Source organism: Phycodurus eques, chromosome 21 (assembly GCF_024500275.1).
Source record: "Phycodurus eques isolate BA_2022a chromosome 21, UOR_Pequ_1.1, whole genome shotgun sequence".
Taxonomy (NCBI): domain Eukaryota; kingdom Metazoa; phylum Chordata; class Actinopteri; order Syngnathiformes; family Syngnathidae; genus Phycodurus; species Phycodurus eques.
In genome coordinates this window covers 5,304,769-5,327,902 of record NC_084545.1, presented here as the reverse complement: position 1 = coordinate 5,327,902, position 23,134 = coordinate 5,304,769, and the positions used below count along the sequence as shown (strand labels likewise).

General features: G+C 40.4%; 1 protein-coding gene across 3 annotated transcripts; it reads left to right on the top strand.

Moving 5' to 3' along the window:
- The first annotated feature begins 3,367 nt into the window (after positions 1 to 3,367).
- On the top strand, positions 3,368 to 22,886 carry drd3 (dopamine receptor D3). Of its 3 annotated transcripts, none has more exons than XM_061666591.1 (8): positions 3,368 to 3,510; positions 6,004 to 6,325; positions 12,300 to 12,412; positions 14,500 to 14,636; positions 17,993 to 18,186; positions 19,788 to 19,853; positions 20,922 to 21,294; positions 22,141 to 22,886. In XM_061666591.1, the coding sequence occupies exons 2-8, from the start codon at positions 6,041 to 6,043 to the stop codon at positions 22,335 to 22,337; spliced, it is 1,365 nt and encodes a 454-aa protein (XP_061522575.1). In that variant the 5' UTR covers positions 3,368 to 3,510; positions 6,004 to 6,040; the 3' UTR covers positions 22,338 to 22,886. The 3 variants fall into 3 exon arrangements, with proteins under 3 accessions (XP_061522575.1, XP_061522576.1, XP_061522573.1); XM_061666592.1 differs by lacking the exon at positions 3,368 to 3,510 and adding an exon at positions 5,066 to 5,361 and having other exon boundaries at positions 20,925 to 21,294; XM_061666589.1 differs by lacking the exon at positions 3,368 to 3,510 and adding an exon at positions 5,066 to 5,361 and having other exon boundaries at positions 22,141 to 22,885.
- Positions 22,887 to 23,134: the final 248 nt, after the last annotated feature.

Sequence of the window (23,134 nt, the reverse complement as noted above, 5' to 3'; positions counted from 1 at the left end):
AGCAGGCGTTGCCGCTGTGCCTGGGAAAGTCTTTCCGCAGGGCTGCGTGGAACTCAGTATCAACTAAAGCTCAAGTCGGCGGATGCTTCGGAGAGTGATAAAGCTGTTCAAAGACTTCAAGCGGAAGACTGTAATGCTCAAAAACTCTCCAGAGCAGCGTGATGGCCGTCAAGCTTCTCAAACCGGTGCTGTTGAACTGCCGTCGGAGACACAAAAACATCTTGGCAGACGGCAATTTTGCAACGCTGCTCCAATGTCAAACACTAACAAACACTGCAAAGCCTAAGCTGTGAAATACTGATGGCCTGACTGTCTACATTATTGCAATGGACTCTTCTTCTGTGCCAATATTTGCTTCAGTATCCAAACATCTTTATGTACGGCGCACCATTTTGTTGCAATGCCAAAAGTTTTTCTTCTAAGAAGTCTTGTGTTTCACTGAAGGTGGCGAGTGGTGCGAGTCGTCCAGACGCAGATGTTTTTTTTTTTTCTAATGGAGTTATTTAATTCACAATTTTAGCTCTAATCAGAAGTGCTTGCAGAAATATATGGGTCGTATTCATATAATTTGATTAATAGTGGTAAAGACTCAAGTTGACCGAGGAGGATTGACCGACGATACGCAGAGGTTGGAGAAAAATGAGGCAAAAACGCAGCTACATAAATCCAAGTTATTATTATTATTGTGGACGATTACAGGTGCACGCTCTGTTGTCTAATTTCTGGGTTTAACATCATACACATGAACAACTTGGGCGTACCTTCGCTAGAACCTGCAATATGTGACTTTAATCTAAAAAATAAATAAATAATGTTTTATCGAAAAATATATATACACTTTTTTCTCAAATATACAACTTTTTTTAAAATGGCGGAAATATATTACTTTTATCTAGAAATTATATTATTAGATTCTCGAAAATATGCCCTTATATAAAAAAAAACAACTTTTTATCTTTAAAATACACAAATATGATTATTCTTATTTCTCAAATACAGTATATGACTTAACTCTAAAAATATAAATTTAAAAATCTTAAGACCTCGCATTTTTCTTTCAAAATGAACTGTATTTTTTTGCATGAATATACTAATGTTTTGTAATACCACTACATAAATCTGAAAAATACAACCTCTCATCTTGAAAATATACATATTACAACTTATTTTCCATCAATTGTTCTTCTTGAATCTAAAAGAAATATGACTTTTTACCTCAAAGTATACAATTTTATTCTTATGTCTAAAATATATGACTTTTTATCAAAAAACTTTCTAATCTCAAAAAATATAATTCGTATATTCTTTCCCCTGAGGTCATGTCTTGGGTTTTGTACACTGTATATCAACCATTTTTTTCCTATTATTTAGAAAATGTTTTACAATATCGATAAAAATATTGCTATAAATTGTGGGATCCAGGTGATTGTAATCCGCAAAGGTTGAATTGAGCCAACTGGACTCTTCTTGCTTGTTGAATTTTTTTTGTGAGTCGTGTGACCGCTGTGACAACTGCAGGCCACATTGAGGACATTTCACAGGCCACAATCGACCTCCCACCTCCCGGGACCCCCGAATACAGTAAAACTGCACATTGAGTGGCCCTTTATTGTGGACAGCCTAAAGCACGTCAACATCAATTCTTGTGTTTATATATTTGTTCAGTGTAAATACATCAGGAGCTGACATTTTCATTGCTGAATGACTTGTTTTTTTTTTGTTTTGTTTTGTTTTTTATTATAACACACATTTATGAAACTGAGGCACTATATTGGTAAAACAGACTTAAATCCTAATCATTATTAATCAGGTCATTATGTAGATTCCCCCCCAACCACACACACAATTTAAGCCCAGTTATTAACCAAGACTTTCTGCAATGCATTTGGAACATTTGAGCAGTAGATGGCAGCAAAATGTCAAGCTAGCCTATCAATGTGGCCCTTAAGGTGTATGCAAGGAGATAGTCTACTTCTGTACATTTAATAGACCGCAATTGCAAAACCTGTTTATTTAGGGGGGGGGGGGGGGGGGGGGAGTCCTCATCATTTGTCACCAAGTCTATTTTGTGGAGAAAATTACACAATTCTCGTTTTCCTCCCCTTTCACGTAGGTTGAGATTGATTGGCCGAGGTGAAGACTGCCAGACGTACGAAGTGCAGTTTAAGATGGATTACATTTCACCCCCATTTTCCAAACGTGCGATCGTTTGTTATTGCTGCTGAGGATTCTTTTCAGCTGCTCTTCCGCCAGCAAGAAGGATGACTCAGATTTCCACGGTGTACCAAGGTCATTTGGACACTTGAACGCGAGTTAAAACGCGTCGTGGACTTACGGCTCGCCGGTGAAAAATGACCGACTGTGGCCATTTGTCGATGCCACGCTGCCGGATTCAGACTCGCCGCCGGCTGTTTATTTCCAATATGTACATCAAGACACTAAATGAAAGGGCAGTCTTTCCCAAACAGTTTCAGCCGCGCACCACTTTCAACGCCCAAGAGCTGGCACACCCCGTCCCCTGTACACACCCGGGAAAAAACTAAATCAAGACAAATCTTTTCGGTACTTATTGAACAGCCTTTCTCTAACACTTCTAAGCTAAGAGCACACCCCCTTCAACATCGCAACATAAATGGTGCACCCGCTTTCTCCCGCTCACACCGAAAGAAAGGCAAAACAAAAGCCACCTGGATACTTTTCGAGCACACTTGACCAAGCTTTTAAAGTTGCGCATCCTCTTCAACATCACCCCTCAAAAACCTTTGGATACTTTCACAACAACCTTTTCCAATTGTTTTAAGACACACACACCCGTCAACATCCTGACAGAGATGGCGCACACCCGTAAAAAAGCTCACTTGAAGCCCTTTGGACACTTTTTAGAGCAGACTTCTTCAAACTTCATGAGCCACGCACCCTCGTCAACATCCCGACAAAGAGTGTGCACCACCTCTTTTAGCTTGATAGATACAGTCGATCACTTCATCAATAACATTTTCCTGATACGCAATCACAGTATCTTTTGTTTGTTTCACATTAGTTCTTTATGTACTCCACTCTCATACTTGTACATGTCATAAGAACATGTACTTCTTATTTCTTCCTTACGAAGTGTATGAACAGTCACCACATAACTGAAATACCTTGTGTTACACGCTACATGTAAGCGAAATGCCGCTCGCCATCATTACTTTATAGTGCAGTGCGCAAAGGGAGACACCTGACGTCTACTCATTCATTTGAAATCAATGTGAGCGGCCGTCATCTTGAGGGAGGGAGGGGGTGAGCCTCAGTGTGTGTGTGTGTGTGTGTCTGCCACAACCCTTCGCGACAGCCTCCAGCTGCGCATTCGCCTGTGCGCAACGGCACCGAGCGCACCGCGCAGCCGCCGCGCCCCAGCCGCACACACACCGATGCAAGGAACGGACAACTTTGACCTGGGCACGGATGCTGCTGACCCTCCGTGGGGTCACGTGATTTCTCCAGTGGGAAAAACTAAGACACTAAGAGGTAGGAATTATTTTAAATGACAGGGGCTTCGATGATCTGATTTGGAGAGGGGGTCTCATCATTTTGACTTGGAATTCAAATATTTTCAGGCAGGGTGATGGCGAAAAGCCTGATATGGTGCTGCCATCTCAGGCTTTAATTGGATTTCACCCCTCGTTAATTAAGAATCCAGGGCAGAGATTTCATTCATTTGTGTGTGTGTGTGTTTAACATAGTGTTTATGCAAATTGATAGACACATCTATATTGTGTGTAAATAGACAGACAGTTTTACATTGTGTTTATGCAAATTAATAGATACGACTACATTGTGTGTAAATGGACTGACAGGTGTGTTTGTGTGTGCCAGATAATACCGTACTTCAGGAAAAAAGATTAGTATCATAAAATAGAATGTATAGAATTAAACAGTTTGTGCATCATGATTAATTCATTGTGGCTCCTTCTGGTGCGCAAAACTTGGCCACCGCCGAGGGGGAGGGGAGAGGGGGGGGGGTAGTAAGATACAATCAAGTAGACAAATGAAGAGGAGTTTGACGACTGTAAGTGACTAAGTAAGCTGCAGTAATATTAGTCACTTTTCGCAGAGGATAAAGATTATAGGACTATTGTAATATTGTCTGTCTACATGTGTTGCTGCTATGTTGAAATGTCCACTGCTTGAAGTGTTATAACACTGCCAAAGAGGTAGCCCATCCGCGGCATTTTGTATGGTTTGTTTGCATTAAGCTAAGGATTGCTTTGAATACACAATGTGTAATTAATTGTTTAGTTTGACAGTAAACATTCACTGGGAGTGGCAGTCAACAGCTTCAAGCTTTCTTTTCTCTCTTGAAAAAGTGGGGTCACTCGTATCTCAAAGAAGCACTGTAGATCATCACCTACATTGTTTTGTCACTGTCTGCGTGATTTAGCGTCATTTTCTGACAAACTCGCCGACAAAGTGACACCCACCCAACTATTCAAGACAAGATCTAGTGTGGGCTTACAGAAAGCCCACCAAGTGCTGGTTGGCCCAGCCAAAGAGCGAGATGTCTGTTCAAGTCGTGAGCATCATCGCAATGCAGCCAGACGGCTGGAGGGTCTATTTGGTAATAAAGGTGAGGATGGATGGAGAGCAAACAGCAGCAGAGCCCAGAGCCAGACACACATCATCGGCTCCCCCTTCCCTGGCTTGATGCCGGCCTCTCATTAAAAGTCACTAGTTGCTTTTTAAAACCTCTTCACAGGTGTTGTTATCTCTCGCCTACTTTTTTTTTTTTCTGAGTTTCTAGACACATCCATCTGTCCATCTTTTCTGCAGCTCAGTGGGAAGCTGGAGCTAATTCCGTCTGATTTATGGCATCACAAACCCAGAAAGGATCACCTGTCAATCACATGGCTGGCACATACAGTACGTACTGTGTTGTCGAGAGACACGAGGGAAGATATATTTATGTGTGCGTGTATGACAGTCAATCTGTCAGCCAATCACGTTCTACGAGGCACAGTCTGCTACACCTCCCTATTTAAGGCCTTGTTGATGATGCAATCAATGTCAGAGTGTTTGACTGTCATCCAAGCAAGACGCTACAACACGACCCAGTGAGAGTTACACCTTATCACGTTTGCCTCTTCATGTCCCTTTTGCTCGTTCTGCACTGTGGATTAAGACAACAATGAGATTTGAGCATTCCTGACCTGCTATCTATGGATTACGCAACATCGCGATCACTTTGGCCAACTTCCCGATCTTCAAAGCCTGACCTTCTCAACAGCTTTTAAAATTATTTTCAACTGTTCTGGTGTTTCGGTGTGCTGCATTTGAGTCCTAAGTCACACTCACCGTGTGTCAACGTGTGATGTGACAGAGGTAAAATTATTGATTCTTTTTGTGAATGGACAACCTAATGTGTGTGTGTGTGTGTGTGTGTGTGTGTGTGTGTGTGTGTGTGTGTGTGTGGATGGACTCACATATCCTTGGTGTCGGGCTGAAACCCCCTCTGTCCAGATTTGGTCAATTTCATATGTTTTTCACAAATCGATACTATTAGTCAATCCCCACCTGGGTATATCATTTTTTTAAATTATTGAGTAATATATAAAGTGTTGAAACTTGACATGGAAAGTGTAAATTGTACTACGCTTTGAAGCAGTGTGATGGCGATGATGCTTCTCAAACTGGCGCTGAATCTCAGTCGGGGCCAGAAAAACATCTTGCCAGGCAGCAATTTTGCAATGATGTTCCAACGTCCATGGTGCAAGCCAAGGCCAAGGGTATAATAAATAATCATAATAATAATAAGGGCATAATATCCTTACAAAAACTGCAAAGCCTAGGCTGTTAAATGCTGATGGTGTCACGTGTGTCCGACTGATACCTGTAGGATGGTGACTTTTGGGAAACCATGTATAATTGTGAATGGAGAGAAGGACGTTTACATGCATACATTCTATGCATGTACGCTCTTGCATGTTTACATGACGACACTGACAAACACAGTTGCCTGTACAGGCCTGACAAACGTGTCACCCCCCCATGTCGGCGGGACATGACGATGCTTAGCGGAGCGGAGCGGCCGTGGTGGAACGTGTCGGACGAGCGCAACGGCAGCGGCGAGGCGTCGGGGCCGTACGACGGTGACGCCGAGCGCAACTACTACGCCGTGCTCTACTCCCTCCTCATCCTGGCCATCGTGTTCGGCAATGTGCTGGTGTGCCTGGCCGTGCTGAGGGAGCGCTCCCTGCAGACCACCACCAACTACCTGGTGGTCAGCCTGGCCGTGGCAGACCTGCTGGTGGCCTCGCTGGTCATGCCCTGGGCCGTCTACCTGGAGGTAAGAGGTTATCGTCTTTTTGCCCGGATTCGATTAGATTTGACGAGTCATACCTGCAGCGTTGATACTTTGTCCGCAATGACTGACTCGCTCCCTTTCTTTGAATCTACGAACGACCGCCTTGCTTGAGCGACTCGGTTGAACATCTTTCAGGGTGGTCCTGCCGGACGCTCTGTTTCCCCAGTCGGAGCGGCCAGAGTGCGCTCCAGCAATTTACAGCTTCATATTTGTTTTTGTTTTTATTTCGTTTGTTCAGCCAATACCTGAAGGTGGAACAACTTTTATCAAGCTCACGCAGCGCCGTCAAGATGGCCTATCTGTTACATTCTTTTTGTATAAGTTCAGCACCGTTAACATTTCCCCAAACAAACAACATTTGCGATCGTATCGCTTTAATCTGTTAAGCCATAAAATAGAAGCGCGATGCAAACAAAAAAGCAGTCGAAAATGTATATAGTTTAAAGTTTGAGTATTTCATTTTATGGATGATAGAGGCGGGAAGTGACTGTAACGACGAGGAATTGCAGCATAGATCTTGGCTGTCCAAATATAATATCCATAAGCGCACGAGAGAGTTTTAAATATGAGGAACTAATGACTTCACCTACTCCGCTAACGAGCTGTGTGACGCAGGCACAAATTGCTGTCCTCCATTGTGCTTTTCTTTTCTTTTCTTTTTTTCCTGTCACTGGCGTCCATTTGTCTGCTGATAGTCAACTCCACATGTCGGCCCCAATTGTGTCAACAAATTGGGACAAATGATTCACAACCATGCATAAACAACCACATCACCCACGGGTGCAACGTCGCTGCTATCATGTCAAAGCTAAGAGGTAAGCAGAGCTGCATTGAGTTTTATTGGATGGACAGATTAGCGTGAGCCTGACAGTGCTACCTTTTTTTTTTTTGTGCGAAATTCCTCCAATTTATTTCATTCATTCTAAATTGTACGACTTCAGGGGAAACCTCAAATGTACCTTTGCTCTGCGCTTTTGTCATTCATCAAGTGTTTTATTGTTTTTACATCTCTCTCTTTAACTTAGAATTCACTGATATACTGTACAACTGTCTTTGCCTCTAATTTTGCCTGTTTGCTACTGAACCAGTGACATTAGCATGATCACTATTACTTTACATTATATACTGTTTGATTGATTTGTCAATTTTTTTGTTGCTGTTCTTGTTTTGCTGTTGTACTTATGTTGCTTTGTATTGTTTACTTGTTTTGTTTGTATTCTCTATGGTCCTGTTTATTTGTAACTATTCTGCGCACTGGGCCGAGTCTGCACATTTGCTAAACCCTAATTTTTTCAGGAAATAAAAAAAAAAAAAATGCATATTTTTTTTAGTTATTAAACAGAGCTTTAATTTGTTCTCAAGCTATTTTCAACACTTTAGATTGGTTAATAATTTAAGGAAATAAAAGACTAGTATCAATTTGTGGAAAAACAAATAAAATAGACCAAATTTGGACATATGAGGTTCCTACCCGACAAAAACCACGTAGCAACCTCCTCGAAAACGAGATAGCATTGTTAAAAATAAAGAATTTACACATATGACAATTAAAACAAATGACAAACAAGCATTTGAACCCAGATCATTTCAGTTTGTGCAAAAAGCTTCCATTGCAATAGCAGCTTCTGGCATGTGCAACGTGCGGCCGCACAGGGCGGTACGACGTGTCTGTAAAATACGAGAACCGAAGGAGTACACCGTGGTAGACGAGCGTTATTTATCGTGCCGCTCCCCGAACCATCGCTGTTCTATTATAATGCATCCAGGAAGTCTTGACTTTATATGAGGCGACAGACGGGACTCGATAAGATCCCCCTTTTCCCATTCGAGGTCTAAAATTCAGATGGTTCTAAGTAAGTCGAATAAGCAGACGCCTGGCCACCTTTAAAGTTTGCAGTGTCAGCAGAATGCTTCGGCCATCCCAGAGTGCAGATGACTGGGCGGCAGGCGCAAGAGAGCAAATAAACCAGGTGCTCTATTTTTTGCAGGAGTGCACTTCCTCATTTTGTAATCAAAAGAGAGGAATGATTCTTTAAGACGTCAACTCTTCACTCATTTGGAGGCAATTTAAAGGGCATGGCGAATGGGCCCCGCAAGACATAATGTGCAGAACTGGATGAACCTGTTATTACTGTGGAAGGTCTGCTCCAACGCGTCCCTCGCCAGCCACTCGTCATCACGCGTCGGCGTGGACGGCGCAGCTGATCTACGACCGAGCGTTCTCTTTGCACAAGTTGTTTGAAATGATCCGTCGTTTATGTCTTCGTCTCTCACTCCCCTCTAGAAACGTTGTTCTGTTCGACTCTGATTCTCAATAAATATCAATTATCATAATAAGAAACCACAGCGGCAGCTTAAAAACTCCACTGTGACACACTAAAAGTCCTCCTGCCGCAAGCACGAAATGTCCACTTCTGATTTCTGTTTTTACCACTGACTATGTCCCAAAACGCCATTCACACCTGAAAAGAAATATTTCCATTGACTTGAATTTTCTTGATTAATCACTTGATTAATTGCTAAACCAAACACATGCCATTTTTTGTTTTCTTTCAAGAAAAATGTCATGTTATGATCATGCATGTTTTGGAATGTGGGAGGAAGCGAGAGTACCAGGAGAAGGGGGGGGGCACACAAACGCCACACAGGAGGGCAAGTGCTGAGATTTGAACCCAGAACCTTGGAATGATTTATTAATTATTATTTAGTAGAATTCGGAATGTCCCATTTAGGGGGAAAAAAATGGAATCTGGAAATAATTTACTTCTGATGCTGGCTCATCGTGTCATTTTATTCATCCATAATCATCGCCGTCACATCGCGCAGGCACGAAACGTTCGAGCCCAGTGCTTCCCACCGGCTTCCCCTCCCTCATTGATGCCCCCGCCCCTCCCCCGTTGCGGCCCAACAATCGGCGCTCCCACTGAGTCATTTTGCACAGCGAGAGCTCGACATGAGGAACGCGGTGCGTGCGTGCGTGTGTGTGTGTGCGGGGCCATGGTTTTCCCACACTGCTCACAATGATCAATATTTTAATCCGTGTGTGTGTGTGTGTGTGTTGCGTGTGTTTATGGATGGATGGAAGGGTGGTGGAGGGTGGGTGGTTGACTCCAGCACAGAATGTATTGTATTAGGCCTGAGCGATTAATTGATTTGATCAATTAATTTGAATTTCTGTGATGTGCACTGCGTTCGCAAACGACAAGGCTGCAAACAAAGAGGAGCTAGTTTACAAAAGCAGTCAGTGTTGCCAACTCAGCCATTAAGTTGCTATATTTCGCAACTTTTCTAACCTCTAAAGCGACCATTTTTCAGAAAAGTAACGAGCGAGTTTAATTTCCGCTAAGAAACTGACAACATGAGCAAAATGATTTTCAAATTCTTTGCAGAAAGCAATCACAGGGTCAATGCCGCAAAAAAAATGTAACGACATTTACAAGTTGCAAAAGCATCGACTTATCCCCAGGTTGGAAACGTTTGCGTGCCATGCAGTTTGACCAGTCAATTTAGGATATAAAATTGTTGAACATTTTAAAATATTAATGTTGTTAAATGTAAAAAAAAAAAAATAGAACTCTACAATATTGTACTTTGTAAAAACATACAGTATTGACAATTACATAGAATGTAAAGAATTAAACAGTTTTTCCACATAATTTATTTTTTTGCTTCAATTCACTGGAAATTGTACATATCCTTCTGTTGTGCATGCCTTGGCCACCGGGGAGCAGTATATTATAGACATACGCTCAAAACTCCTATTTAAGCCGCAGTAATATTCATTTTTCTTCAAAGAGGATAAAGAACATATGCCTGAGTATTGCTGTATTATCGGTCTACGTGCTGCTCCACCGATTGTGTTCAAATATCAATTGCTTAAAGGGTTATTACGCCGCAACACTGATGACATTCGTTAGTCTGTCTATGACGTTTCCCGTTGTGTGTTACCATGAAGGCAATTCTCTTTCAAAGAATTGTTCACTATCTGCCAAACTGCTGCTTGTTGTGACGTGAGTTGAGTTCATTGCCACCACGCAGCGCTCGTAGCGCAAATCTTTGCTTGCAAGTCAAAGCAAAAAAAGTGAGCCAACGGCGGCTCGGATCTTGAAAAACTTGTAAGTCACTGTGGATGATGCCTTGAAACGGAAAGATTCTATTTTAAGGCCATATCCGGCCTGGGAATATATACTGTATGATAGGATACAACCGCAACAGCTCATGAAGGTCGTGTTTGTCACTTGTTGGTGGGGGAAAAATATGGTTGGACTGGCCCTTTAAGACACGACAGTAAAGAGCAGTAGGTGACGGGCGAGAGTAGGGTGGTCATTACGGCGATAACATCAGGAGGCAAACACAAACGGGGATTATGTTTGTGGGTGCGTTTTCCACTATGTCGCTTCTGTGTGTGCGTGCGTGTGTGTGTGTGTGTGTGTGTGTGTGTGTATGTGTGTGCGTGTGTGTGCGTAGATGCATGTATGCGTGTGTGGGCACACCCATATACTATACTGTATATACTCCCACTGAGATCTAAGGAATCCATTAATAATAGCAGAGACAGTTATTCACCAAGCCTTATGTTGCCACGATTGTAAGCTTTCATGTCCTGAGCTTTATTGTTGCATGGCTCAAAATGCTAAATGCTAATTTACAAGATCCATTGGTGACAGCCTCACCAGTGGGTGACAACTGCAGTCACCAGGGTGTATCGTCAGGGTGGTGTCTCGAAGATTGCAATGATATGCTCTCATGTGTTTTGATGATTTTATGGAAATGAAAATGTCAGCATTGTGAGAATGTTATGCAAATGAAGTTGGATTTTTAAAAAGTTACGGGATTTTTTTTAAATCAGAATCTTTCAAAATTGTGATTTTTAAATGTATACAAATAGAGATATACTGCGTTTTCAAGAAAAAAAATAATGAGTAAAACAAATCGTAAGGATACAGCAATAAAGTATTTTTTCAAGAAAAAGTCAGACTTCCCAGAAAACAATCGTCAGATTTTTTTTTAAATAATTCATAATATTCTAAGACGTTATGCTGATAAAGTCAAATCTTTCAAATAGCAATATTATTGAAAAAAATCATGTGATAAAAATGTCATGAAGAAGAAGGAGCAATGTTATGCAAATTAAGTCCGATTTTTTTTGAGTCATGATATTATGAGGGGAATTTATCAATGTTACCAGAATAAATACAATCTTAAAAATTCATAACGTTCCGAATGTTTTTATGTTATGTGAATGAAGCATTTTTTTCAATTAAAAAACATTACAAGAATAAAACTTATTTTTAAAGAATATACATTTGCCATGATTATTTTTCTATTATGCTAATTGAGTTGTCGTTTTCTATAATCAACTGCATCTAAGTCCTACCGTATTAAATCACTATCATCATCAAAATCACTCAAACAGCCCTAAAGTTTGGCATCAACTGCAAAGACTTTAGCACAAAGAAATTGCAGTATTGAATCTAAATCATCGATGTAGGTGAGGAAAAGCCGAGGGCTATGCACGGACCCTTGAAGCACACCGGATGTGACCTTAAATCAGATGCCTATAAAAACATGTTTTTCCACTATTACATTTATTTTCAAAGGAGGATCGGTAAAAAAAAATAAAATGCCTGCAAATATCTCTATGGTATTACACCAGAACACTGAGCAATTTTGATTTGCTTTCGCAGGCCGCATAAAATGATGTGGCGGGCCAGATCTGGCCCCCGGGCCACCAGTTTGACACCTGTGCCTTAATCAGTCCTGAATTTGTATTCCTCACTTTGCTCTTTTCTCTGTCATTTTGTCATGAACTTTGCTCACTTCTCAGGGAATAAATAGCCTTGTTTATACTTGCTACGTAACATGTAAATAAGCATCAGCTCGGCCTCCTCGGCGTGTTATGCGGACACGTGACCGTGACAAATGTGCAGCCTAATCTTTGACGTGTCCCGTGCAGGTGGTCGGCGGTGCCTGGCTTTTCAGCCGCCTCTACTGTAACGTCTTCGTCACGCTGGATGTGATGATGTGCACCGCCAGCATTCTCAACCTGTGCGCCATCAGCATCGACAGGTGAGTGTGTGTGTGTGTGTGTGCATTTTCAAGTGTGCTCAGAATTTGTGTGCGTGTTTGTCATGTTGCCAAGTGGAAATGGGGAAATTCCGCATTTTCAAGTGTGCTCAGAATTTGTGTGCGTGTTTGTCATGTTGCCAAGTGGAAATGGGGACGATGTGGTGCATCTGCTGTCGGGTTCAGGCGTGGGATAACTGAGTTATTAAAAAACACACACAAGTTTACAAGAACGTAAATATATTTTATGGGGAATGTCATAATGTTATGACAATAGTATCCATTTTTATGGGTACAGTTTAGTATTGTTTACAGTTTAGAAGGAAGTTGTTTCTTTTAAAAAGTGCAAATAAAGTTGCATGTTTTGAATATAAAGTTGTATTATGAGAAAAACTGCAATATGATGAGTAAATACTTTTTTTTAATGACAATAGCATAATTATTTTAGTGTTAATCGCAGATATTTTGGGTGGCACGGTGGACGACTGGTTAGCACATCCGCCTCACAGTTCTGAGGACCCGGGTTCAAATTCGGCGTCGCCTGTGTGGAGTTTGCATGTTCTCCCCGTGCCTGCGTGGGTTTTCTGCGGGTACTCTGGTTTCCTCCCACATCCCAAAAACATGCATGGTAGGTTGATTGAAGACTCGTAAATTGGCCGTAAGTGTAAATGTGAGGGCGAAGGTTTTTTTTTGTTTCTATGCGCCCTGCGATTGGCTGGGAACCAGTTCAGGGTGTATCCCGCCGCTTGCCTGAATTTAGTTGGGATAAGCTGCAGCATACCCGCGACCTGCGTGAGGATAAGCGGTATGGAAAATGGATGGATGGATCTAAAACATTTCATGTTATGCAGATGATGTAATTTTACAATAAAGTATTTTTTTTAAGTCATAATATTTTGACTTTTAAATGTTATTCAAATATAGTAAGATTTATCCGTGTGACGCTTATGTAAGTCAGGTTGATGGCTTTAAGGTTAGCTGTGAGTCTGTGGCGTTAAACACGAGTCATTAAGATTTGGTGAGTCATATTTGACTCTCATGAAGAATTGCAAGCAGCGTTTGATCAATACACTGTACCTCACAACTGAGTGGACCTGCTGCTTTTAGCCTATCAGTCGGCGCACAGCTAAAAAAAAAAAAAAGTAGGGGAGTATCCGTGTGTGTGTGTGTGTGTGTGAGTGAGTGCCCTCCATTTGGTCCCACAGTGGAGCCCAAGTAATTAGTCCGATGAGGATAAATAATCATGGCAGTGAGCTGGCCCCAAACAACATAACATGGCGTCCATGTTGGCTCCGGGTCAGCCGTTAATTGCCGCCTCTTGCAGACCAACATTTCACAAGCTCATTACGCACACTTCCTGTCTATTACGCCCGTTTTAGTTACTAGATCAAAACATTTATTGATCGACAGGGCAAATTGTTTCTGAATAGTTTGCCTCGCCACAGTCGGTCTTCGTATTTCTCACAGCGGTGTTTTCTTGTGGGTGAATTATTTTCGGGACTGTTCTAATACGGCGACTCTCTGAGAATCACTGCGCCCCCCCAGAGGGCGTGGTACGAGCATCGCATTTACAGTGGACCCGCGCTGTTCGCAGGAGATAGGGACCGGGCCCCGCGCAAATAGCGAAAATCCACAAATTATTGACACCTACCGTATTATAATTGCTTTAAAAAAATAATTATTATTATTGAATAAGCGGGGATTACAGTGGACTGCTGTCTTTTAAAATTGACCCTTTTTTCTTGTGAAATTACTACTTTTTTTGTCATGAAATAACTATTTTCCCGTACAATTACAACTTTTACTGGTAAAATAATGTTTTGTCACAAAAGAAATTATACGGTTTTTTTTGTCAACAATTTTTTTTTCCCCTAGTTTTTTCTCATAAAGCTATTTTTTAACTTGTAAAATTACGACTTTTTCTCATAAAATGACAATTTTTTTACATAAAATTATGACTTTCTTGGTAAAAAACTTTTTTTTTTCTCACCGCTTTTGAAAGTCTCCTAAAACTGTGTGTGTGTGTGTGTGTGTGTGTGCGTGTGTGTGTGTGCACGTATGTGTGTGTGTGTGTGTGAGCGCGCACGCAGGTACACAGCAGTGGTGATGCCCGTGTTGTACAACACCACGCACCGCTCTCGCAAGAGAGTGTTCGCAATGATCGCCACCGTTTGGGTGCTGGCCTTTGCCGTGTCCTGCCCCTTGCTGTTCGGCTTCAACACCACAGGTCAGCTCCTCCTTCTCCTCCTCCTCCACCACCACGACAACAACAACAACATGGCCACAGCATGGATATGATTTGTTATGAAATATTTGGAAAAAGGGTCATTCATAACCAGAGGTTCCGCTGTACATAAAAAAACAACTTCCCTCACGTGACTAAGAGCCGCTATGTCTTGTAAAATGTCTTGCGGATAAAAGTTTTTAAAAGATTACACAATCACTCTTAGAATAGGATGACTATTTACTTAAAATCATTACAGTCTCTCCTAAATTATTACTTTTCTTTTTGCAGATGCACTTTCATTAAAAGTACAACTCCAACGTTTGCAATTTTGTAAAATTATGACTTTGTAGTTGGCAAATTTCTTGCAAAAGCAAAACTCCGACTTTTGTAATATTGACTTTTTCGTGTGAAAAGCATGATTTTCTCATAAAATTGCAACCTTTTTGGTTTGTTTTTGCAAGTTCATTTTTGCAAATGTACAATAGTACAATTTGATTCTCGCAAAATTATAATTATTGTTACACAAATCTTGTGTTGTTGTAACATTTCCTCTTTCCCGTAAAATCACAACTTTCTCATCAAAGTCTAAGACTTTTCTTCTCATCATTTTTTCAAATCCATTCTAGTAAAAATAAATTTCTACTGACTTTATCCTCACAAAATTATGATTTTTCCGTTGCACAATTATCGTCTTAATTCTTGTAATATTCGACTTTATTGTCAGTATTATTGCTTTTCCGGCCCCCGAAACAATCTTGGCCATGTTCTAAACTGTAGCCGTTTCCAGCTCAAAACTAAACCTATCCAACGTTGCTTCCGACAGATTGTTTTGCATTGCGGTCCTCAATAATCCCGTTGATTATCGTCCTGATCCGATTTGTCCAAAGCAGGAACGGGCTGCGCTGACTCAATCGCATCCTCATTTGTCTTGTGAATGAACTCATGAGCGTAGCCTCACCAGTCCTTATTTCCAATCCAATGACAACACGCGCGCATAGCTGAAAGCCGCCATGGAGAGCGGTGGTCAGTGCACACGATGCAAAGATACGTGGACAGACAGCGACGTTTTGGTCCCGCTCTATTCCTCAATCAGCAGCGAACCGTGGACGGGAATATGATGGGAGTTCAAGCCGGGGTAAAAGTGCCAGGCTCGCCGTCATGACAAACATCTTTGTCATACTATGAGAATACAGTTGTATTTTTTTTCAAGAAAACAATGGGAGAAAAAATATTAATACTATAAACTACGATAAAGTTAGACGTTTGGAAGTAAAAACATTTAATGCTACAAAAGGTTTTTGGAATGGTATTAGAATACATTTGTATTTCATTACAAAAAGGCAATATGAGAACGTAGGAAAAAAGTTTTTTGTTTTTTTAAGTTTCAACTACATAGCATTAAAATGTGTACTTTTACAAGAATAAAGTTGTTTTTTTCTTCAAGAAAAAGGAATATTATGAGAATTCTTTTCAACGTTACGAGAATTAAGTTGTATTTTTTCATGAAATAAAATTTCTTTTACGACAAAGAAATCATGAGGTTATGAGAAAAAAATATTTAAAAGTGGGAATATTTTGAGGGTAAAGAAATTATATTACAAAAGTGCAGTTGTCGTTTTTCCATGAAAAAGTCAGAATGAGAAGAAACTCAAAATGTTACACAATCTAATTTGAGAACTTTTATTTGAATGCCATGAGAATAAATTAACTTTTAACAAGAAAAATTGAATATAATGTGAAACAAAAATCCTAACCCTACAATTTTTTGGTGAGAAAAAAAATATAAATATGAGAAAGGAATTGGAAACTTGAAAATCAAGTTGCACAGTTTTGAATAACATGTCGTAATATGAGAATTTTTTGTAATGTTACAAGAATAAAATCGGATGTTAATACAAATAGTCTTCTAGTTGTACAGTGTTTTAACAAAAAATTGTCATCTGAGGCAGAAAAAGCCGTAATACTGTGGGCAAAAAAATGTTTAGAGAATTTTTTCTAAAGAAGTCATGTTAGGAGAATATTGCAAGAAAGACAAGCAATTTCGAGTGAATATGCAAATTCCCATACTGAAGTAAACACAAAATACTGACACCAACAACCGCCACGTTTGTTTTTTTAGCAACATTTTGAAGACGTACTTGCAAAGGTGCAAAGTAACCACTGTATGAGCATTTTTGGTGTTTGCACGTTCTACTGGATGGATGCTTTCAAGCGTTCAGCACATGCAAGCGTAGCAACGTCGGCCAGAGCTCACTTGAAGCGTGTCACCGGTTGTTACCGTTCGATGGCGTGCAAGACAGCTCAGATAATTGTCGTTTGGCCCATCGTTGCCATCATCATCATCATCAGCCTCCTCCTTGTGTGTGTGTTATTGATCCGCGGAGGAGGCAATCGTTTCCAGTGATTTTGCCACATACGCGGCACGTATTTAACAGGAGAGCTGACGAACGAGGTGGTGTGGGATCCGTACGCTTGCTAGCATGATGTCGAAGGTGGAATTTAAAATGGAGGCAATCGCACCTGCGGTAATAAGCTGTGAGCTGGATTTTACAGTTGAGTACGCGGCGTGAATACCAAGCGGGGCACCTTGCGGATGCCAAGCCTAATTGAGCGACTCAGAACTAAAGTGGGCTAGCTCCATTTTTGTCTTTTTTATTGTATTTATTTTTCTTTTAGTAAAGTGCGCAAGTACAAAACAGGGTATATTTTTGTAGCTGAATATTGCTATTGGTCAAAATCAAGGTCATTGCGGTGTGGCAAAGTCCATGCGTCAACTAGTGCAACCCCATCTAGCTGGTGACAGCCAACTCAACTGAACTCACTTCACAACGAGCAGCAGTTTGGCAGTGAACAATTCTTTAAAAGGCTTCGAGCCGTTTATTTCCACGACCAGATGAAGTTAACTGTCAAACTGAACGTAAAACAAATTACTTTGCCTTTGTAATTTCTGCTCGCTTAATGCTAACACACAAAGCAAAATGCCACAAAGCAGAATGCCATAGACTGGCTAACGAACAGCATCAACAGTTAAAACCCTTTAACGAGAGACATTTGAACACAAACCGTGTAGTAAGAGATGTAGACAGACAATATAACAAATACCAGCATATATTCTATGATTACTTCAGCTTAATTGGTCAGTTGTGAAACTCTTTTTTTTTTGTGTCGTCCTCGAGTCTTTGTGTCATGTCTTAGAATTTTACTGACTCATCCATCACAATATATTGATAGATTTGAGATGTTTGTACGCAACATTTAGTGGGAGCCATAAAACTTCAAATTGCTCTGACGAAAATGGAGTTAGCCCACTCAAGTTCTGATTGTCGCAATCGTGTGCATTATTTTGTTTTCTCCAGACAACCCCATGGTGTGCTCCATCTCCAACCCCGACTTTGTGGTGTACTCGTCGGTGGTGTCCTTCTACCTGCCCTTCATGGTCACACTGCTGGTCTACATCCGCATTTACGTCTTCCTGCGCATGAGAAGGAAGAGGATCACCTTCAGCCAGGCCAGCGGGAACGTGCAGCCCGGCTCCACACCGCCCTCTGCGGTCAGAGCTTTTTCTTTACATTTCCTTCCCTACTCCGGCTAAATGTCGCGCAACCTTTTTGAAGTCACGGCTGCGTTTAAGTCGAGACGTTTTTATTTTTTTTGTGTGTAACCTCAAAGGTCAATTTTTCCCCTCGCACAGTGATTCTCAGTGTGGTACAGGATCCACTAGTGGTACACGGGTTCCCCTTAGTGGTATGTGAAAGACTAACTGCCTATGTATAATTCCGTCGTATTTAACTTGAAAGTTAAACCTAACAGCACATTTGCATTTAATCTTAAAATAAATGTTTGTTTTAAACATTTATTTAGATACATTTTTATCTAACTTTTATATACGGTACATTTCAATTGTACCGTATATAAAAAAAAAAAAATTATTCAATTGAATAATTATTGAAGTCTATATTTATGCGCAGTTCTAATGTCCAAACTGGGCGTCATGTACATCATTTTGTATTTGTATGTTAGAGTGTTTGCCCTATTCAATAAACAGCTAAAAGTGCCTGTGGCTGTCCTTGCCCATTACAGTACTTTAACGGCTCGATTTTTATTTTACGCTTCACTCGACCGGCACTGTATCTGAAGCTTGTTTTTAATTCAAATTTTGGAGGGAAAATAAATAAATAAATAAAAATCGACCAAGCGATAATGAAAGAGAAGAATTTGTATTAAGGTTGACATGGGGATGAAATTGTCATATTTGTGGTATTAAGCATTGTGCCGCATGCATTGCAATTGTATTATGCATCGAATTCCCCTATAAATTGATGCCTTTCACATTCAATACACACACAGACACACGTGCACAAGCACATACACACACGCACACAGTTTGTGACCTTCGGTGACGCGAAACTAAATGTGTAATCACGCTGACGGCGACAAGCAATCCTGCAATACGATATTATTCCCATGGGAAAGCAGTTATTTGGCCTCAGAGGGGGGAAACAGTAATTTGGAGGAAATTGCATGGTTTAAAAGTAAAAAATAAAATAAAAAAATAAACCAAAAAAACATGGCAAGGTCAATAATGCTTAATGTTTAACACGGCTTAAATAGAACATCATTGTCTATTAGACTGAACGGTCCAGGTAAATTATCAATAAAGAGTCAAATTAGACAATGTGTCCCAGTTACATCCGTAATTCCAGTGAAGGTTGTGATGCGTACTGGCTATTTTTAAAAAGCTTTTTTTCCCCTCTAAGGGTATGTATGGTAGCGAATGTTAAAGTGGATACGTGGCTTAAAAGGTTTGGGAAAGATTGCTCTAAATTAGGACTGAAACGATTCATCGAATAACTCAAACAATTCAATTACAAAAAAATCAAAGCAAAACCTTTGACTCAAAGCACAGGGACTAGAAGGTGCACCAAGTTTGGCGGGATGTTGAAAGGGGGGCGTGGTTTGGTAAAAACAGTTCTAAAAGTCATCCAAAAGGCTTTGTTTTGACAAGGGAGAGGGGGTGCGGCAAATCTGGGTAGGAATCATTTTGGGTTTGACTGTATCTCTTTCAATTGCGGTTCAGTGTACCTGAAAAGCATGGCTGCCAGATTAGCATCCAGATGATTTCATAATCCACTTCCCTCTCACATCCGACAGGAGACATGTCTTCAGGACGGCACGGCCAAGAGCACCCACGGCCTGTCACCAATAAACATTAAAGTGGTGAGTACTAGTCAAGTGTCAAATGTTGTGAAAAGTACATTTAAACTGCAATTTTCTTTATATTAACATTTTGGGGGGGGTAAAATTATGACAGTATTCATTTAAAATGAGCACTTTATGACTTTCGCATAATAGTCGGACTTCATTCCCATACTAGTACTTTGACATATTTTAATATAATGACTTATTTCCGGGGGGAAAAAATATTACTGTTCCTCATAATATAATTTTTATCCTCGCAGTATTAAAATCTTATTTTCCTTTGTATCGCAACCTTTAGCTGATAAATTTTAGGTAAAGAATTAGGTTTTTTCCTCGAAATATATTTTTATCTCATAATATTACGGCTTTATTTCACAATATATATTCTATGTATAATATTAGCATGTTTTATTTCTGGGACGAAATATTACTTTATTCACTTAAAAATATTACTTTTTCCAGATAATTACTTACAGTATATATCTTTATTTTCTTTGACTTTTTTCCTGTAATTTTACTACTTTTAGTTCTTTACATTCCAAGTAATGAGGAGTAAAAACACCTTTATTTTCTTAAAATTTAGATTTTTACTTTTAATATAGCAACTTTTTATGGAGAAAGATTAGGACTTTTGTTCTTATAATAATACGACTTCATTTCACAAAATCTATCTTTTTTCTTTAAATTACGGCGATTTGTTTTGGGTAAAAATATGACCATTTTATTAAATGTGATATTTCTCTCATCATTGTACTTCTTTATTTTCTTTGGAATGCCTTTTTCCCTTTAATGTTACTAATAATACTAATATTTTTTTTGCTTGTAATTTACGACTTTATATCACAATATTCTGTTTCTGGTAAAAATATGACTATTGTCTTAAAATGAGGACTTTCATAAAATTCTGACTTTTCCCCCTAATTTTCACTTTTGGCAGTAAGTCATGGTGAAGGTGAACTGCGGGTCATTACTGCGCGCACACATAACAAGAATCATCATGTTACAATTGTACCCTTAAGAAAACGAGATTATTTAAAATTAGCATGCGACTTCTCCACGTTTACGATGTTGGTTTGATCCCGGCAGCAGTGCGCGGAGCCCTCGGGTCCGTCCAAGTCCGACCTGCTGTCGGGATGCCTGTGGCGCAAAAGGCCCAAAACGGGACCCGTGGAGAACTCGGCGCTGCCCCCGGTGGACTCGCAAAATTACTGTAGCATCACCCACGCCTCCTGCGGCCGCACCGAGCTGGACGCGGAGCAAGAGCGAGACGACGCGGCGCCGAGGGCGGCGGAGAGCGGCCGGCAGGTGGCGGTGTCGGTGGGCGTGAACTGCGAGGTGAAGAACCTTTCCAACGGACGCACGCACGCCACGCTGCGGCCGCTGAACACCAACAATTCGAGATTCAGGAGCATGCACGCCCGCGAGAAGAAGGCCACCCAGATGCTGGCCATCGTGCTCGGTAAGGAGATGCTACAAGGGCGCCTAACATATCGCTGCACCAACAATTTAGTAGGATATTGTGCAAAAAAGTTACACACTATTAGTGTTATACGTTACCTCAGGTGTTTTTATATGATGACTATGTTAATGACAATAGAGATTAAAAAAAGGAATTCAAAAAAATAAAACGATTTCAAATTTGTTTTATATATATATATATATATATATATATATATATTATATATATATATATATATATATATAAATATATCTCCATCCATCCATCCATTTTCTGAGCCGCTTCTCCTCACAAGGGTGGCGGGCGTGCTGGAGCCTATCCCAGCTATCATCGGGCAAGAGGCGGGGTACACCCTGAACTGGTTGCCAGCCAATCGCAGGGCACGTACAAACAAACAACCATTCAAACTCACATTCACATTCACACCTACGGGCAATTTAGAGTTGTCAATTAACCTACCATGGATGTTTTTGGGATGTGGGAGGAAACCGGAGTGCCTGGAGAAAACCCACGCAGGAACGGGGAGAACATGCAAACTCCACACAGGCGGGGCCGGGGATTGAACCCCGCTTCTCAGAACTGTGATTTGGATAGTAATGATGATGATATAATATCGTGGTCATCAACTGTTTTAATCAAATTTACCGTGTTATATCTCATATTATTATCAATTTACTCATATATTCTCAACTTTATTCTGAAAATAATAGCCTTTATTTTGACTTACAGCATGTGCTACAAATATTTAATATTTATGTTAAATATTATAAATAATATTTATGTTAAAATATTTCAATAATTTTAGAAATATGACATGATTTTTCTTCATGTTGTTTACCTTTTCAGGGGTGTTCCTCATCTGCTGGCTGCCCTTCTTCGTCACGCACATTCTGAACACGCACTGCGGGACGTGCGCGATCCCACCGGGCCTCTACAGCGCCTTCACCTGGCTGGGCTACGTCAACAGCGCCCTCAACCCCGTCATATACACCACCTTCAACGTGGAGTTCCGCCGGGCCTTCATTAAGATTCTCAGCTGCTGAGAAAGAAATGGAAAAGAGAACTTTAAAAAAATAAAATAAAATTCATTTTTTCTTGCTCAACACGGACAAAAGTCGGATTGTTTTTGTACTTTTTCTTTCTGGAAGAGAGTTTTCGGGCACCCCTTTTTTCCCCTTTTTGCACTGTGTGGACTAACTCAAGTCATACACACACTCGCGTCCTACAGCGCATACAAACATGCCAAATAATTGGAATATAAAACTTGGAAGACAGTTTTTACGGCGTACCGTTTATTCCGTTTATTGGTCCCTGTGACATATCCCCGCTAGCCATGCAGCTATCTGCAAAAATCAACTACAGAACAGTTTATATTGTGTGTTGTAAATAAAGACAGCCATCATTCCACACAGATGCTGTGATATTATTCACACGCTAATAATGCTGTGGCAAGAACTAACGGGAGAAAAGGATGGAAAAAAATAAAACATTCCAAAATAAGTGAAAAAAAAAATAGCATGGTGCAAGACCACCACCAGGTTTGAACTGTCACATACTGTGGGTACGGAAAGTATTCAGACCTCCTTAAATGTTTCACTCTTTGTTATATTGCAGCAATTTACTAAAATCATTCAAGTCATTTTTTTTCCTCATTAATGTACACTTCGCACCCCATATTGACAGAAGAAAACAAAATTGTTGAAATTTGTGCAGATTTATTTTGAGCTAATACAGTCATGAGTATTTTTTGGGAATGATGTTTTTCATACCTGGATTTGGGGATCATCTGCCATTCCTCCTTGCAGATCCTCTCCAGTTCTGTTAGGTTGGATGGTGAACG

Bases quoted from the DNA above. Each gene is read 5' to 3' on its own strand.
- drd3 (XM_061666591.1), top strand. From the start codon at position 6,041: ATGACGATGCTTAGCGGAGCGGAGCGGCCGTGGTGGAACGTGTCGGAC. The intron at 12,413-14,499 runs GTGAGTGTGTGT...GCGCGCACGCAG, and splicing joins TGCGCCATCAGCATCGACAG to GTACACAGCAGTGGTGATGC. The intron at 19,854-20,921 runs GTGAGTACTAGT...TGATCCCGGCAG, and splicing joins CACCAATAAACATTAAAGTG to CAGTGCGCGGAGCCCTCGGG.